Source organism: Agelaius phoeniceus, chromosome Z (assembly GCF_051311805.1).
Source record: "Agelaius phoeniceus isolate bAgePho1 chromosome Z, bAgePho1.hap1, whole genome shotgun sequence".
Classification (NCBI taxonomy): Eukaryota; Metazoa; Chordata; class Aves; order Passeriformes; family Icteridae; genus Agelaius; species Agelaius phoeniceus.
The window spans coordinates 62,566,495-62,583,255 of NC_135303.1; the positions used below are offsets into that span (position 1 = coordinate 62,566,495).

The following is a 16,761-nucleotide window of genomic DNA, read 5'->3' on the forward strand; positions in this document are numbered from 1 at the left end:
GAAAGGTAACTCATACATGCTATAAGTTGATGGGACATGAAGAATCGTGAAACATTTTCAGAGCAATTTTTAGTTTAATTTACCCTCAAAAGTTTTTGTTACAGGCATGAAAATGTTCCATGTAATTCTTTTCAGAAGAAAATACATAAATAATGATCTTGCCTGTGAAATCAAAGATAAATTTTAAAGGCTAAAAGATTGGTTTTCTCCTTGTTTTTCTCCACAACTAAATTTAGTAATAAATTTCTGCAGACCATGCTGTCACACGTATGGCAAAAGCCCATACCCAGCTGGTAGGCTTCTGTCAGGGTTTAACTGCAGCCGGCAACTAAGCACCAGGCAGCTGCTTGCTCCCTCTCCACCTTGTAGCACTGCGGAGAGAATTGGAAAGGTGAAAGTGAAAAAACTCATGGGTTTGAATACAGACAGTTTAATAGGTAAATTGAAAGCTGTGCACACAAGCAAAGCAAAACAAAGAATTCATTCACTGCTTCCTGTGGGCAGGCAGGTGTTCAGCCATCCCCAGGAAAGCAGAGTTCCATCATGCACAGAATGACTTGGGAAGACAAAGGTCACCATTCCAGACGTCTCCTCCTCCCTCCCTCCCTCCCTCCCTCCCTCCCTCTTCTTCCCCCAGCTCTATACACTGAGCATGCCACCAGATTTTCTGGGATATCCTTTGGGTCAGCTGGGGTCAGCTGTCCTGCCTGTGCCCCCTCCCAACTCCTTATGCACTCCCAGCCCAATCACTGGCTGTGCAGTGTAAGAGGCAGAAAAAGCCTTGATGCTGTATGAGCACTGCTCAGGAGTAACCAAATCATCCTTATATTATCAACACTATTTAACTATATTTAGCACAAATCAAAACCATAGCTCCATACAAATGACTATGAAGAAAATTAACTATACCCCAGTCAAAAACAGCAGAGCTTCCAACAGATTTTCCCTACAGCCTTGGGCATCTTTCTCTTAGTTTTGAAAGGAAAACTATCTGTAGTGAATAATCAAATCTTTAGTGTATCTAAAGAAACATCACTACTTGACATCACTACTTGAGAGAAAACTACAAGAAATTATGTGGCTATTGATAGAAATTCCCAGCATGGAAGAAGAGCTGTACAGATATGACCATTTGATAAATTTATGCTATGGATATCCATGTTATTAACATTATCCTATCAACTTGTACAGTTCTGCCCAATATCTTAGCATTTCAGTGAAACTTTACTTGACTTCTGTAAAGAAACATAAATCATATTCTACTAAATAGACGAAAATTTAAAGATTGAGTTAGATTCTAAACAAACCCATGAAGTGAGATAAGGCTGAATCTTTCTCCAGTTTGGTTTTTCAGATAGCTTTGGGGGCATTGGGTAGAAAAGATTTGTAACAGTGAACAGAAAGAAACCCAAACTAAACCAAACCTGGCTGGTCATGCACTTAACATATGTCTTTCTGTAAGCTGTAGGTGCTACTGCCAGGTAACCAAGGGAAGATACATTTTAAGGATGTGTAAAATATGTACACCAGAAGCTACAATAAGCCCCCCCCGGCAGCCTTTCCTTTTAGATCTGTTCCACCTGTATCTCAGCTAGAAGCTGAGATCAGCTCTGCTATGACTGTTGATGTTCAAGGCCTTTCCTCCGGCATCTGCTCAATCCCTGCCAGTGCATTGTAACTCCTATCATATACCTGGCTGTCTGCTTTCATGTGTTTATGTTTTACATCCACTCCACTTAGTGTCTGGGTTTGTGCTCCACCCAGCTCTTCTACTTTTGCAGTATCAACATAGGCAAGTCCTGTAGTAAAGGTCTGCATTATCATTTCATTTCAGTACATGCTGAATCAAGAACAGATGCTGAAGACTGCCTTGCCTCTCTTTGCCAGATTCATCATCAGCAATGGACTGAGGACTAAGCATGGGACATTCAAGATTGCCTTGGAGGCAGCTGACCAGGCTTTGCCCACTCTATCTAGGAACATGGGGTTACGATTAACTGAAGGAGCTATGGCACTTCTTACTCCTGATGTACTGCAGCTTTCAGACCCAGATACTGCAAAAGAAAACCTTACCTTCCTCTTGGCTCAGCTCCCCCAGTATGGTCATCTCTATTATAATGGGACTGTGCTACTGCAGTGCAATTTCACACAGCAAGATGTGGACAACAGGGATATTGCATACAAGCACCGAGGTGGGAATTCCCAGACTGACAGATTTACATTTGTTGCCTCGGATAGGACTAACCAAGGCTTCATCGTGAATGGGAAGGTGCAGAGCGAGCCGGTGACATTCACCATTCAGGCAAGTGTGACCACAGACCTACTTAAGAGAGATAAATAGTATGATAAAGCCAAGAATGTAGCAGTTTTGATGACAGCTGGTACTTGCTGCAGTCTCTGATTTAACTGTGCAGCTTGTATATTTTCTTCCTGTGTTCCACAAATAATTAACCTGGGGAACTAACTACTTCCCAAAATGCACAAAGATAAGCAAGTAAATACTTAATACTTGCATGCTAAAATTTTTACATAGGAATCTCCACTATGGGAAGGATAGAACTTTCTGCTGCTCTGCTTTCCCACTTGGTGCCTGATCCTGTGATTTGCACATATGGGGGTGTGAGTATGATTGATCTCCTGATGTCACAGGAATCCTGAATTACAGCCACTTTGCTTCCCCACCTAGATATCCTGTCCTCTCTGATCTGTCCTCTCTGTGTAAGATGCTCTGATTCTTCTTTCTTTGCTAGAATATTTCTGTTCACTTCCCGTTTCCTGTGTTTTCAAGTCCTTCAAACTTTGTAATAGGCTCAGATTTGTTTGCTATGAATTTTTGTATCTATCTATTTATGTGGCATGGTTCAGTACACAAAGCATGTCTGGTTGCACTGCATGTCAGAATTCTGTGTTTCAAAACCCTGATACTAATGAAGAGACTATTAATATTTCCTGATGACAAAGTTTCAAGTTATACAACCAGTGAGGAATACTATTTCAGCAGAGGGTGATATATGGGAACAGCAACAACCATTGTGGACTGCTAGAAGGTTCACCAGAATTTGTGAAAGAGAACTTTGTTGCAGTTATCTTTTGCTGTGAAGAAAATTGCATAAAAAAGGACTATGGAGAATGTGGGACATCAGAGCAGAGGTATATAGAATTTGTTTCACTCCCCAGAGTGTACTATACCCTGCTACATATGGCAAGGGATGGGTAATCTGGACCTGGAAACTTTTCATGTGAAGTACAACTTGACTAGAACTCAGGGGTCTGCAGCAGACTGTGAGCCAAAGCTATTGCCACCCTGATCTGGCTACTGCTCTTTTAGCAAAAGCAGGACAGAGAATATCCTGATGTTATAAAATGAATGTCTAACTTTGATTTAGGTGGATCATTTGGACAAAATGGCACCAAAAATTACTCATCTCCATTGTTTTTCTGATGTGGAACTGCTGAAGAATGGCAATTATGGGATCTATATTACTGCCAGGTCCCTGAGGGCATCTGACCCCAATACAGAAGATGACAAAATAATTTTTAAGATTTTGCGAGGTCCTCATTATGGCTACCTGGAAAATATAACAACAGGTGATTTCTTTTATAATCTCTATTTTGGGCCATACCAGACCAGACTTCAAACCCTACCTTGTTAATGTTTGCTTGATAGAATCAAAATTTCTTAGCAAACTTTGGGCAAAGTTTGACTGCAATAACAAAACTTTTACAATGAAACCTGAGTCTTAAGTTTGTTATGAATCCTCAAAGAGGTTCAGATAATTTTTAATAGCTGTTGAGAAACCTTTTTATTTCTATCAAGAAAAAAGATTAATATTGAGCTTGGCCTTTTGATAAACAGGTTACACATAAAGAAATTGGCAGGGGCTTATAATGAACAGATATTGCTGTTTAGCTGTAAACCTGCATTTCTCAAAGTTCAGATTCTCAACTAAAAGAAAAGTTGAAAAGAGTCTATATAATCTACATGGTTCTTATTAGCAGGCTTTTGGTTCACCTGCATACAACTTGTCTTTCCTAGGTGGATTCATTCAGGAAGGATTTAGCCAAAAGGATTTAAACAGCAAAATCATACTTTATGTCATCAACAAATCACGAGAAGTGAATTCAGACAACTTGGAGTTTCAAGTGACAGATGCCAGTGGAAACTCTGCAGCACCCCAAAGGTAGCTCCACTCCTTGGTGACATGGGCTGTGCTGCACAGTGCTTGCCACCCCTTGGGGTAAATGCACAGGTGCTGGGCTTGAAGCCATGAAGACATGGACATAGCTACAAGTCAACCTGCCATTGCTTTTGTAAGAGTAGAGAAGATTTCTTCCCCTCAAGAAGGTGAAGCCTTCTTGAAGCCTTCTTGAAGCTCAACAAGGGTTGAGCTGCAGGTTAGACTGTGTCACAGTTCTCAAGGGCATTCAGGGCTTCACCAGGAAACATAATGCATTTAGTGGTGTTGGGCATTTGGATATCTGAGATGCTGCATGCTGAAGGATGGGACTACAGCTTCATGAACATGGTCCTGCAGCTGCAGGTCACTCTTGCCCTTAGCTGATGGCAGTGCATTTTTCACAAGCTTGAGATTACAGTGGACGAGATGCTCTCAAATGACAAAGCTATGAGTGACATATTTCTGCAAAAGAAAACTGAGAGAAGGTGGAGAGCACACAGCACCTTTGTCATCCACTGCATGTACTAGGCATACCATCCAATATCTCCTTGTGACATAGCATAAGCCTCATGTAGAGAAATTAGAATATCATCTGAATTGGGCTTTGATGATAAAAGCCAGAAGTGCAAGTAGCTCTCCAGTAGAGGCAATGCTTCTTTTTATTCCTGAAAATAGGGCTAAGTGTTCAACCAGCTTATTTAATCAGAAAAAAATTGAAAAAAAAAAAAAAACAGAAAACCCAATATGCTTTTTCTGGGCTAAAACGGCCACTCACAAACCAGGACTCATGGTGAAGAAAGAGAAGCAGAGAGCTGTACCCAGGGGCAGAGCACTTCCCTGCACACTGGAGAGAAGACAGGGACTGAGCTGAGCTGGAGGCAGCATTTAGGCAGTTATGTGCTGTGCCAAAAGATGTCCCCATACACAAACACATCTGAGCATGGACAGCCCAGCTGCTCTGTGCTGGCTTGCAGATGAAAAATCACAATTATGTGATGCCACTTCACGGAAAATGCAACTCCTTTTAAATGAATGACAGTGCATAGCACAGCTTTAGGAGAAGAGCAAAGAAAAAACTCTTTTGCAGAAAATAGGTGTTTCAGTGAAGTTATCTGCTAGTAGACCAAAGGGGAAGTTTAGTGAAAAAATAGCATTTTAATATTGCATTTAAAAGCTTGTGAGGTATTTTTTCAATTTAAAGTAGTTATCACCTAATGATAACTGTTTCAAAATGCACAATTTATTGTTCATGTCCCAGCTTTTATTTGAATGCTGCTGGACTACATCTGGCACATCCATCCTCTTTAGCAAAAGTAAAGCAAATCAGCTTCCAAATGGGTTTCCCACAAAATCAGCATCAGATGGTAAAGGAGGACAGGAGAGAACTTCCACTGGTGATAGAGCTAGTCAGCTGTGAAAGGCCTAGAATTTTGTATTAGTAAAGTACAAATTGTAAATAGCTCAGCTTATTTTCCTTTTTTGCAATCTCATTCATCCTTCTCTGACTCTTACTAATTTTTATTACAGCTCTAAAAAAGGAAAGATCTTTATTTGTGATCCTGTGCAGCACACAGTCTTCTGAGGTTCAGAAGATAACTCCATAAAAAATTCTAAAATTCAGTGCATAAGACACCTGGAATCAGATAGGGTAAATGTTGAAGAGTGAAGTGTGCCGAGTACTAAAGTAAGGGAAGAAGAGAAGTCCCTTGCAGAGAGGCAGAAAAGTCCTAGAGCATACTCTGTGTGCTACAGGAGGAGAGATAGAGGATACATGAAGGCAGATGGGCGGAAAGGAGGATATTGCTGAGGAAAGACTGGGGAGTGAGAGTATAATAAAACTGCAAGGCTAAAGGCAACCAGGATAAACAGTGATAACTTGTCTAGACCTATTGTTGTAATGGACAAACTGCCCTTCTCAAAGTTACTGCAGAATCCCTCTGGCTGTAAAACAAGGCTCAAATGTGGCTTAGGGTACATCAGGACTAGTCTGGAAGATTTATTACTGCCTCTTCCTAATCAGTTAAATCACACAAATATGTTGATTTGGAGACAAAGACTCAGTATGTGTATTGGCTAAATCAGCAGTCGGGAGAGAAGGCTCCTCACACAGCCCTTGAGCAGCAGGGGCTGAGGGCGGCTGGCCAGGTGGCTTTGCTCTAAACTCACATTCCTTTCTTTCCCACAGACTGGAGCTACGGTGGTCTCGAATTGAAATGCTACAGACAGAATATGAGGTGTGTGAAAACACAGGAGTAGTGTCTCTGAAAATCACCAGGGCAGGACACCTGGGGGAGTCTGCCTTTATAACCGTGAAGGTAAAGCCAAAAGCCAACAACCTAACTTAATAATAATAAGTACAGCCTGTTATTTTATTCCTCAGATATAAATATAATTCAATAATCATCAAAGAGGCCATGTGATTCAATCCATACTTACTGGGACATTGTCCCTGCTACTGCAGATGGCTGAAACACTTCTGACAAAATTTCTTGAGTTTTAAGTAGAAATGTTAATTAACCAAACCTGGAATATCTTGGAGCAGCGTTTCAGTTTTGATGAAAAAACAAAGCAGGCAGTTTCCTCTGGCACTGTGCTCAGAAGCTTGGTTTCCAGGATCTGCCACTTTAAAATCCAGGTTTTGGGCAATCTAGGGCCTTGGGGCTTTTGTTTTGCCTTCTCAGGCTGGAGGAGCCCAGGACGTATAGGTACTTCAACTACACAGCCATGGCAGCCTTCTCCATTTCACCCCCTACTGCCCACAGCCAAGGGAAATTCCCCTGTACCTTCAATGACTGCCTCTGTCTTATGTCAAAAAGACTAGACTGAAAGCTGCAGGCTATAATTTTGTAAAGCAGGTTTTGTGCAACTTGCCTTCACAAATTGTATCTTTCCTCATAAAAAGGAAATTCCAGTATTTTATCAGCTCCCCTTGCTAGAGAAATACCATTTTCCCCCCTCAGAGCTTCTCAGGATTATACCCCTAATACAGAACATAATTTTGTTTTTCTTCTACTGAAATGAGTGGGAATTTTGCTAATGATGCCCTCAGGGAACATCTTGTCTTACCCTTCACAGACTTTGGTGATTCTACTCCAGCAGTCACTTGCAGAAACAGACCAGTGAAACTGATTCCAGCATCAAGAGCTGGAAACATCCACAGTACAGAAACTGGTGTCCTCTGGTGCCTCCTGTGAAATTTCAGGGAGTTGCTGGAATCCCTATATTTACATATGTAGGGTTCACATCTATCCTAATGAGTCTTTGGGAGTGACAGAAGGCTCTGTGCGAAAAAGCTTATTTCAAGATAGCACAAAGAGCCAAATAGGAAAACATGGCCAAGATGTTGCTGCTCTTCTGAGATGACAGGATGTGCTTTTCCGAACCAGGTATGGCAGGGTCCCCAGGCATGGTGAACAGCAGTGTTACCTGGTGTTGTCAAATAGCAATCTCAGAGGGGAATTAGCAAAACTATAAGATAGGGATTTTTTTTAATGATTAATTTTGTAAGCCATAAGCAAGAACAGAATGACAGTTGCACATAAGAAGGTTTATTCTTCAGTTCTTTATCTTTTTCCCCAGTCTAAGTATATGTATGGGTTGGCCTGTCTATTTGAGACATGCAAAGTACCTTCTGGATGCAGCAGAGTGCAGTGGTTTGGTGAAAAGAGTCACAGTGTAGTATTTACTGTTTGATTTCTTCTCAGGTCAATGAAATATCTGCTAGGCTGGGAAAGGACTTCACAGTGACTCCGTCCAAGCTTGTTCAGTTTGATCCAGGTATGAAATAGTGTACTGAGTAATTCTAAAATTAATTCACTGATTTTAGAAGAGCAACCTCTTGCTTTGGAGACTAAAATCTATTACATATCTATAGCTAGAGAAGCTGAATAGTATTTAAGACTTGAGCTTATTTTTTGGAAGTACTGTGGGCTTCTTTAGTGAATTGGTATCCTTATTATTTGGCATGAGATTTCCCACAGTCTTTTACTTTTGTTAAAATATCAAAAGTGCTGATATGATGTCTCCTGATCTCCCAACAACTAGGCTGGATAGGACTCACCCTGAGCTGAACTGTGGGATGCTTTAAGGACTTCAGTCATTATAGGTAAAGCCCCGGACACAGGTCAAATTTAGACAAAACTGAGAACAACTTAGGTTATTCAAGATGTCCAAGGCCCTATTTCATTCACATACAATCCTGAAGTTACCCAGTAAAGACAAGGAAACAAGAAAAAACAATGGTAAGATTTGCCTAAATGGTTGCACTTCCATCTAACATGGTTTTTGATCCATTTGCAGGTATTTTAAATAACTGTTCCATCTTTAAAGTTAAACTTTTCAGATACAAACTCTATGATACATTTTCTCTTGAAAATCAGTGGAAGTCCTAAATAAATGTATTGCAGTGAAATTTTGCACATCTACAGCAGCATTTTGTTACAGTGTATGCACTTCAACTGAATCATCATTGACCAGGAACAAATTCAAACTTAATGTTATTTGGAAGAACAGCAGGAGTCCAGTCAGTCAGTAGGAGCACAATAGCATACACAATCTACTCTGCTCTAGCTGCAGACATGTTAATTAATCTATTTCTTTGACACCCTGATTGATTGAAATAGCACTTAAAGAGTAATTAAAATGTTTATTTCTGTTAGGAGTGTCAACCAAGACGTGGAATATAGCAATTACCTATGACGGATTAGAGGAAGATGATGAAGTCTTTGAAGTAGTTCTGAACTCCCCTGTGAATACTGTTCTTGGCACACGGACAAAAGCTGTAGTGAAAATTTTGGACTCAAAAGGAGGTATTCTCTTTTGATCTTTGTGACTAAAAAGGTGGGACAATCTTGGCTGAATAGCTACCTATTTTCAACCATGAGTTGTTCCTAACATTCACCATTAGACCAAACTGCCTAAATTATTTTTAGAGAAAACAGGCTTGACACTTGCAGGCCCTTTATTCTCTCACAAAATCATATGCATCCTCCTAGGAAACACAGGATGAGAAAAGCAACGAATACAAAACGAGAAAAATGCCAGGAAAGAAACCACTTTTCATAACAACATGAGTTCAGTTTGCATTTACTAAAGTGGGGAAAAATTGGTTTAGATCCATTAGGTTTTTTCCCTGTTATTATTTAGTTGTTACACACCCTCTAAAAGAGATTTACTCTTCTGTCAAAAAGTAATGTAGCAAATTAATCCATCTCTTAGCAATATATTTTCCAAGACTTAAAAAGCACAGTCCATAACTTCACAGCAAATAGTTTAGTCTTTGAAGACTGCATTATCATTATATTTTTCAGTGATCAAATGTGGCGTGTCTGAAATCAGATCAAAAAGGAGCCAATTGTAGAAACAGAATCATAGGAAAATGGTAGAAAAATAGAAATAACTAGAAAAGCAGTTGCAGCCTCTGACTGCTGAAGAGTGTCTCTTCTTCTGGTGTTTGATGAAACAATATTTAAAATATACATATTGCAATGAATTAGGCTTCATGTTACAAAAAGACACTTTAAAATTTCAAATTTGTCTTCTAAATATTCCTATTGTAAATCAGGACTTAATCGATGCAGCGACTTCATTGAAACAACAGTATCCTGGATTTCCAAGAAGAAGCTTCTCTGGAGATGATGGAAATATCATCAATGGTAGTTAAAGATACCTGTATATTCATGGCCAAAAACCCCAGCACTTCAAAGCCCAGTATAAGAATGAAAGCAGGTGTTTTCAGCAGATGCTTGGTTGAATTCTGACCTGTGGGTAGACAGATGCATCACATATAAAATCTTATAGAGAAAGTAGTTGCAGTTACAGTCATAGATAACCCCAGAAATGAGGGTGACTGAACAAACAGCAAATCAACTACTTCAAGTGAAAGAATCATCCAGCTTTTAAGGAAAAGCTGTTTATGTGCCCATGTGAACATGACCAGTATTTGCTCATGCAGTTAAAGCTGACCATCTGCCATTTTCTATGCTTTCAGGTCAATGCAGCTATTCCCATTCTTCTGGCCAAAGCAAGCATGACTTCTGGGGGAGACACATGCTGTTTCCAGTTTCCTCAGGCTCCTCATCACCTTCCAGGCCTGGCAATGTTTCCTTGGAAAGGATCCCACTGCCTCCCTCCAAAGGGATGAGAGGGCATGGAGGGGATCTGTGGCAGGAGCACAGTTTGGCGAATCGGTCACGGACCAGGCTGAGAGTAACTGGAAATGGCAGAATAGTAAGACACTTCTGTAGTTCAGTGATGAACTGATTTGTGAATTTATTGTGATGTGACATCTTCATTTAACTGTCATTTTTGTAGCAATTCGATCTGACCACACAATAACTATAAACTACATGAGTTTGCTCTGAGTCAGACCTGGGGCTATTTAAAAAAAAACTGTAAGGAAAAAGCCAAAAAACAAACCAAACATTTTGGATCCATGTATGCAAGAGAGGAATAAAATCAAGACTTGGGGGAGGAAACAGGCATGAAGCAACTTCAGCAATTATGAAACTTCCAATCTTATAAAAATTATGGGTAAGTTAGAAGTTGGTGGAACTAGGCAAATGTATAGAAGCTGTGCATCTGGTACTGAAGTTATAAAGCTGAAAATACTGTTAGCTTAAACAGGGAATAGTTAATTAAACCTTTTCCACTGATTCTCCTGCTTAAGCTATATTGATTTAGTTAGGTATTCAATAACTTTCTGCTATTGTGACCTTAAAAATTACTGGAATCTATTTTTATGAACACTGAGCATTACACCTGTAATTTGTGCTTTTTAATGGCTCCTTTCAGAAATTATGTGCTTCTATACTAAAAGAGAAAGAACTAAACCAAGACATGCTCTTCATGATGTATAACGTAGTAGTAAATGTTGCATAAAGTCTTGTTTCTATAATACATGAACATACCCATCTCATTCTGCTGTTCTACATTTTCCAGGTTCCTCCTTCATCTGTATTTAGAAATGAAACAGATGTGATTTTCAAAGTAAGAGTATTAGGGGTGTTGGTTGGATATTTCCATGATTTCTTTCTGATTCTGCTCTTTCCAGGCTTTATCACTCCTAAAAATTTGTTATGTCTAATACTTTATTTTTCTATCTTTCTTTTTCTTTGGTGTAATTTCCCTTTATTTGTGATAATTTGTAAAATAATTAATTTTTGTTATTTTTAATTTAGTTTAAATAAACTAAATTAAGGAGCTGCTTGTGTATACTAACTCTTTCTTTTCCTCTCCTGTTCTTGTGTGATACTGTAAAATAAAGTATCATGGGATTGTATCACTCAAAATAGAGGATGACACCTCCTCAGCTGAAACCAACAAGAAAGCACAACCACAGATAAATGTAATCTCCTCTAGGAAGACAGAAATCCCACTGGCTGATAAGGCAAAACTTGCAGCTGAACCAAGATCAAGACATAAGGTACGAAATCTTTTTTCCATGGGAATTTTCACCATCTGTTTTCAGTCATGTTGTTTTCCAAAATGATTTAACACCTAGAAGAGTTTTCATGGCAGACAATTTTAATATAAGACCTAATTAATCTGTTTCATTTCACTTGTTTTGTGTAATTATTTTCCTTCAAATATTCAAATGACATTTTCTCTTTCCAGGACTTTAACTCTTTTCAAAAGGCTTGTACACCAGATTTAAAGGGTCTCTTGCATTATGAAGAAAGCACACAGAAGTTATTTCAGTGTGATGGGATATCATGGAAATTCTGGAATTCCCAAAGCAAGGTAAAAATGTAGCAATGTGTAGGTATCTACATGAGAGCATGGAGTCTAGGATTGGTGATACCCTAAAGCAGAGGACCTGTTATTTACTTGAAAAGGGCACAAATGTTAACCAGATTCAGGTTTGCTTTCAGCAGAAACAAAAGTTTCCCAGGAATATGATGAGGACTTGACTGCTGTGGTTGCCTTTTCTCTCTGTCATCCACAGGTGCTCCTGGACAAACCACATGAGCATTAGTGTTGTGGTGCTTGGGGCAATGGGGACATAACACAGTCAGTGAATGAAGTATGTGGGAGAATAGGTGGAATTTAGTAAAATAAGCTTACTTAGGTATTCTGTAAACATACTTTCCCCCCACCACTTAAGATGTCATGCTGAATTTTAATGCAGTGCTTTCCCTGTACAGAGTACAGGAGACAGAAAATGGTGCCCAAACTAATACAAAGTCTTTAGAAGATTTTTGGAAGTGAATCCTACTGTCACCATCAAAACTACTAATAGGATCCTCTGTCAGGCTTTATTTGTTTAAATCTTTTAAGCAATGCTCTATCTTTATAGACACCGAAGCTCATGCTTGGTTTAATTCTGTGCACACTAGTGCACAGGCTATCTGTGCATAGACAGAAGTCTGCTTTACCTCTTCCTCTTTTATTTTAGGAGGTAACTATGAAGAAATGTCCCTCTGGATGGACTTATCATGAGGGCAGCTGCTACTTCCTGGTAGTGAATCACAAGGTCACCTGGAACATTGCTGCTCAGGCTTGCAGAGATCAGTAAGATACCATCATGCATTTGCTGTACAGTGCTGTTGCCCTGAGACGAATGTTGCTCTTGAGACCAAATTTATTTGGATAAGCCAAGCTTTGGCTGCTCTGCACAGCTACCCCCAAAACTGCGCAAATCCTGGGATTCAAACACAGTGGACGATAGAAATATTAGTCTCATAATGCTTCAGATGGTTGTTTCCCAAAGCTGTCCATCTGCAGTGAGGATATTTTTCTAATGGGAGAGTTAGTTTGGGAGAAGAGAAACTCAGAGTCAGTAGAGACTCAGAATTTATTCCTCTCTTACCCACCACTTCCTTGGCACTACCTCCTCTTGATATAGCCAACTCCTGTGTGCCTCACTGTATTCTTCTGAAGATGCAGCTTTGAAGATTCTGTAACTATTTGAAAACTTTTACATTCAATTTAACAGCGCATTTCTGACTTTTTAAGGATATAACAACAACAACAACAACAACAGTAATGACAACAATAGTAATAATAATAATAGCTGTCTCAAAGTAGGAGACAAAAAACCTGTCAGTCTTGTTTTCTAGATACATGTTTGAGATTTTGGTTTTAGATCTATTAGGTTAGCACTGGAAAAAAAATTTAGCCATGATATCATGTAGCTTGTCCAAGGATAGATATGCTCTGTACCTTATCCTGAATTGTGAGCACCAGGTTGGAAACCAATATGAAAAATAGGAGGGGCTTAAACAGACCTCTCCATTACTCTAGACCTCTCCATTACTCGAAAGGAAAATTGAAACGAGGAAGAGTGGGAAATGATAGAAACAGCGTATGTTCCTAAAGTAATGGAAGGACATGCTGAACAGTAAATCATGGCCAAGCATGCATAACAAGCATTGATTCATTCCACTTAGTTATGCCAGATTATGTTGTCTTGGTAACATGCAAAAGAGAAGTCTTGATACTACTACCTCCCAGCTGATGGAAGATATTTTTTATTAAAATGTAAATGTTATGTCCTCTTGTGAGCTGACCCTAAATATTGTGTTAATACTTGGTTTACTTACAATTTCAGCTCCTGATTTTTTTTGTTATTATCTGCTTTTATAATGCTACTTGTTAACAAACAATGCTATAAATTGTGAGTTTTTTTCTGAAGGCTTCAATAGTGAATTGATCTCTTGGAACCAAATGTCACTCTTCTGGGAGGTGTTTCCTATCTTCTAAAAGAGTGTGGTCTTTGTGACCCATATTTTTTGTAAGTGGTAGCTTCTTGATAGTGTGCAATATAGATACTAAACTGAATAAAAGTAAATAAATGTAAACAACAGTAACTAAAGGACAGTGTTAAAAAAGCTACACAGAAAATCAAGGCATATCACTGAATCCACGAGGAAATGAATCCTAGGGCAGTGCTAATTCAATTAATGTCATACTAGCACAGACTAAGGAAGATTTATCCTAGTAAATGGAGTACTCCTTGCCTCCATCTGGAACTAATTTACAAAAGTACAGCTCCAGGAACATGCTAAAATGTGGTAAAAGAACATAACTTATTAAATTTTATTTTGTGCTTTTCCCCAGCTCCTCCAGCAATCATCACCAGCACTAATTGTGGTGTTTCTGTTATTAATACGGATTCTATTGACATTTAAATGTTTCCAACAGGGAAATAAAACTACCATGGAGGTCAGCCCTCAATTTTCAATAGATCAACAAACTAGATATTAAATGAAAATATTAGAATTGACTTTCAGTAAATCAGCCAACTTTCATGAAAAAAGAATAATTTTTTACTACTACAAAAAATGGCATAATTTTAAACTCCTATCCATTTGTCTTGCTAGAATTTTTCTATTATGCAGAACAGGAAAAAGAGCCCAAGCATTGTTGAAGTTGATTCACTAACAGTCTCCTGCCCTACCCTTTTTGAGACAGTCTTGCAATTTTGAGATGATGGACTTGGGAACAGGCTATACAAAAAGTATACAGAAGTTGGCAGGCTAAAAAGTGTCTGGACAAGGGCCACAAAGTTGATCAAAGGACAGTAAAGCCTGCCATGTGAAGAAAGAAGGCATAGGTGAGCCCTTATCACTGTATTTAAATATTTAGAGGGTGGCTAAGAAGAGGATAGAGACTTCCTTTTTACTAGGAGTCACATAGAAAAGATGAACAGCTACGAGAACAAGTTATTTCTGGGAAGATTCCAAGTACACACAAGGGAATTTTTTTTTAACTGTGAGATCAGCCATTAGAAGAATCTCCCCAGGGAGATAGCAGATTCCCCAACATCAGACATTTTCAAGGTTTAGCTAGACTGAGGGCTGGCCCATCTTGTCTGGACTGTCCTTTTGCCAGATGATCCTTAGAGTTCTTTCCAACATGATAGTTTATGACTCTATTCCATCACAGTAATGCTATTTGTTGTGGAAGCAGTTGCTGTCTAGACATAAGTACATATGCATGGGCTAATGCAGGCCTGTTTGAGTTTATATTGATATACATTGCATGCATTTGTTGCAGGTGGTATACAACCCTTTTCTTTAGTTTCTGTGTTCAAGGGTAGAAGCAGACAAAAATAAGTGCTTGTCTTGATTCAAGTTTCTATATATCAGTGTTAAACTGGGGATGGGGGTACAGGGAAATCTCTGTTAATTGCTGGGAAAATCTTGCACTATTTCTAACCCTTCTCCAATACACTGGAGAGAAAGGTGGTTTAAGAACTCATTTCTCTAGCTTTGTTTGTATGCATGAAGAGACTCTTGGCAACGTGAAGAGAAGCATCTGGGGGATATTATGGCTGAGTGATCCCACAGCAGACTGATTTAGAAGCAATTTTGATGATTTATGCCACAGCTCTTGTTTATCCAATAGGAACGTGTCCTCCCCAAGGGTCAGCACAGCAGGGCTCACTTGTGTGTGAGATGGTTTCACTGCTGCCACTGAAGTTCTCCCATCCTGCATAGATAGAACCCACAGTTGTGTCTTTTGCCTTGTTAGTCATATTATACCTTTATCTTTTTTGAAGTTGAACATTTAATTGAAGCTCAAATATTATTAGGTTTCAGGTCCTTTACTGCTAGCTGTGTAAGGCAGGACACGTTATTTTGTTTGAACAGCTGGCCCCAGTCCTTCAGAATTACAGGCAGAACCCCATCTAAAGTAATAGATTAGATACTTCATGATGGCTCAGTGTTCCCTAGGAACATCAGTCCTCTTCTAGTACTGGTTCTCTAAGTGACTGGTTAACTCATATTATTGTGTGTGATTCCAGCAGAGGAATCCAGGTACCTAGAGTAATTTTAAAGGCCTTGTGTATGCTGTCTGGCTTTCAACTGCCAGTCTGGAAGTGCAGGGCTCCTGCAAGCTCTGCATCATGTCTGCCACTCTCATCTGAATGTTCTGAAAGATAGGAGGTGTTGTAAGCAACACTAGACACCTATTTCAAGGCATCAGGATAACTCCCTAGGTGACCAAACAAAAGACTGAGATAAGCACAGTCTTTCAGTCACCCCCCACACCCTTCAATATCAGTATAGGACACGGATTTACTACAGCAGTTCAAATAAAATGTTGTGTCTCATGGAGACCTTCATACTTAGTCGAGTGTGCTTTTGCCATTGTTAAATTTACCAAAATGGTGCAAGACTCTTAAATACATCAGGCAATTTAATAGAAAATCAGTAAAGTCTTTGTGCTAAGTATTTTCCATATAATATTTCAAGGTCAATAGCTACCCAAAATGTTTCCATAATTTGTGCAACTGCTCTAAGATAAAGGATGCTTTTGACTCAATAACAAAAATTATAAAGCATGCAGGAACAATTTTAAATAGATGGTTTAGCACAGAAAAAAGTTATGTGTGTGGGTTTGTTGTGGCTTCTTTTGGTTGGTGTTTGTTTTTTGTTTTGTTTGGGTTCTTTCCCTAATAAGGCACAATAACTCCTTATCTTGACTAATTTACATTAGGAAGTGTTAGATGCACACTCCATAAATAACATTATCTTGTAATTTCCGGTGTCTGATCCTATGCCTCAAGGTTCAGTGAGTAACATTATGGAGGTGCTATGTTCTTTCAGGATGGTTTGGATTTCCCTAAAATACACAA

The 16,761-nt window shown here is 39.2% G+C and overlaps 1 protein-coding gene across 1 annotated transcript in view; it reads left to right on the plus strand.

Annotated features, from left to right (window-relative positions):
- The window catches only part of FREM1 (FRAS1 related extracellular matrix 1), a 56,570-nt gene that overhangs the window by 35,075 nt on the left and 4,734 nt on the right, over positions 1–16,761 (plus strand). Inside the window, 11 exon segments of the mRNA XM_077171818.1 lie at positions 1,888–2,350; positions 3,387–3,588; positions 4,037–4,181; positions 6,364–6,493; positions 7,883–7,955; positions 8,837–8,986; positions 10,168–10,406; positions 11,118–11,165; positions 11,443–11,601; positions 11,793–11,918; positions 12,574–12,689. Of these exon segments, the coding sequence (XP_077027933.1) occupies positions 1,888–2,350; positions 3,387–3,588; positions 4,037–4,181; positions 6,364–6,493; positions 7,883–7,955; positions 8,837–8,986; positions 10,168–10,406; positions 11,118–11,165; positions 11,443–11,601; positions 11,793–11,918; positions 12,574–12,689 (1,851 nt within the window).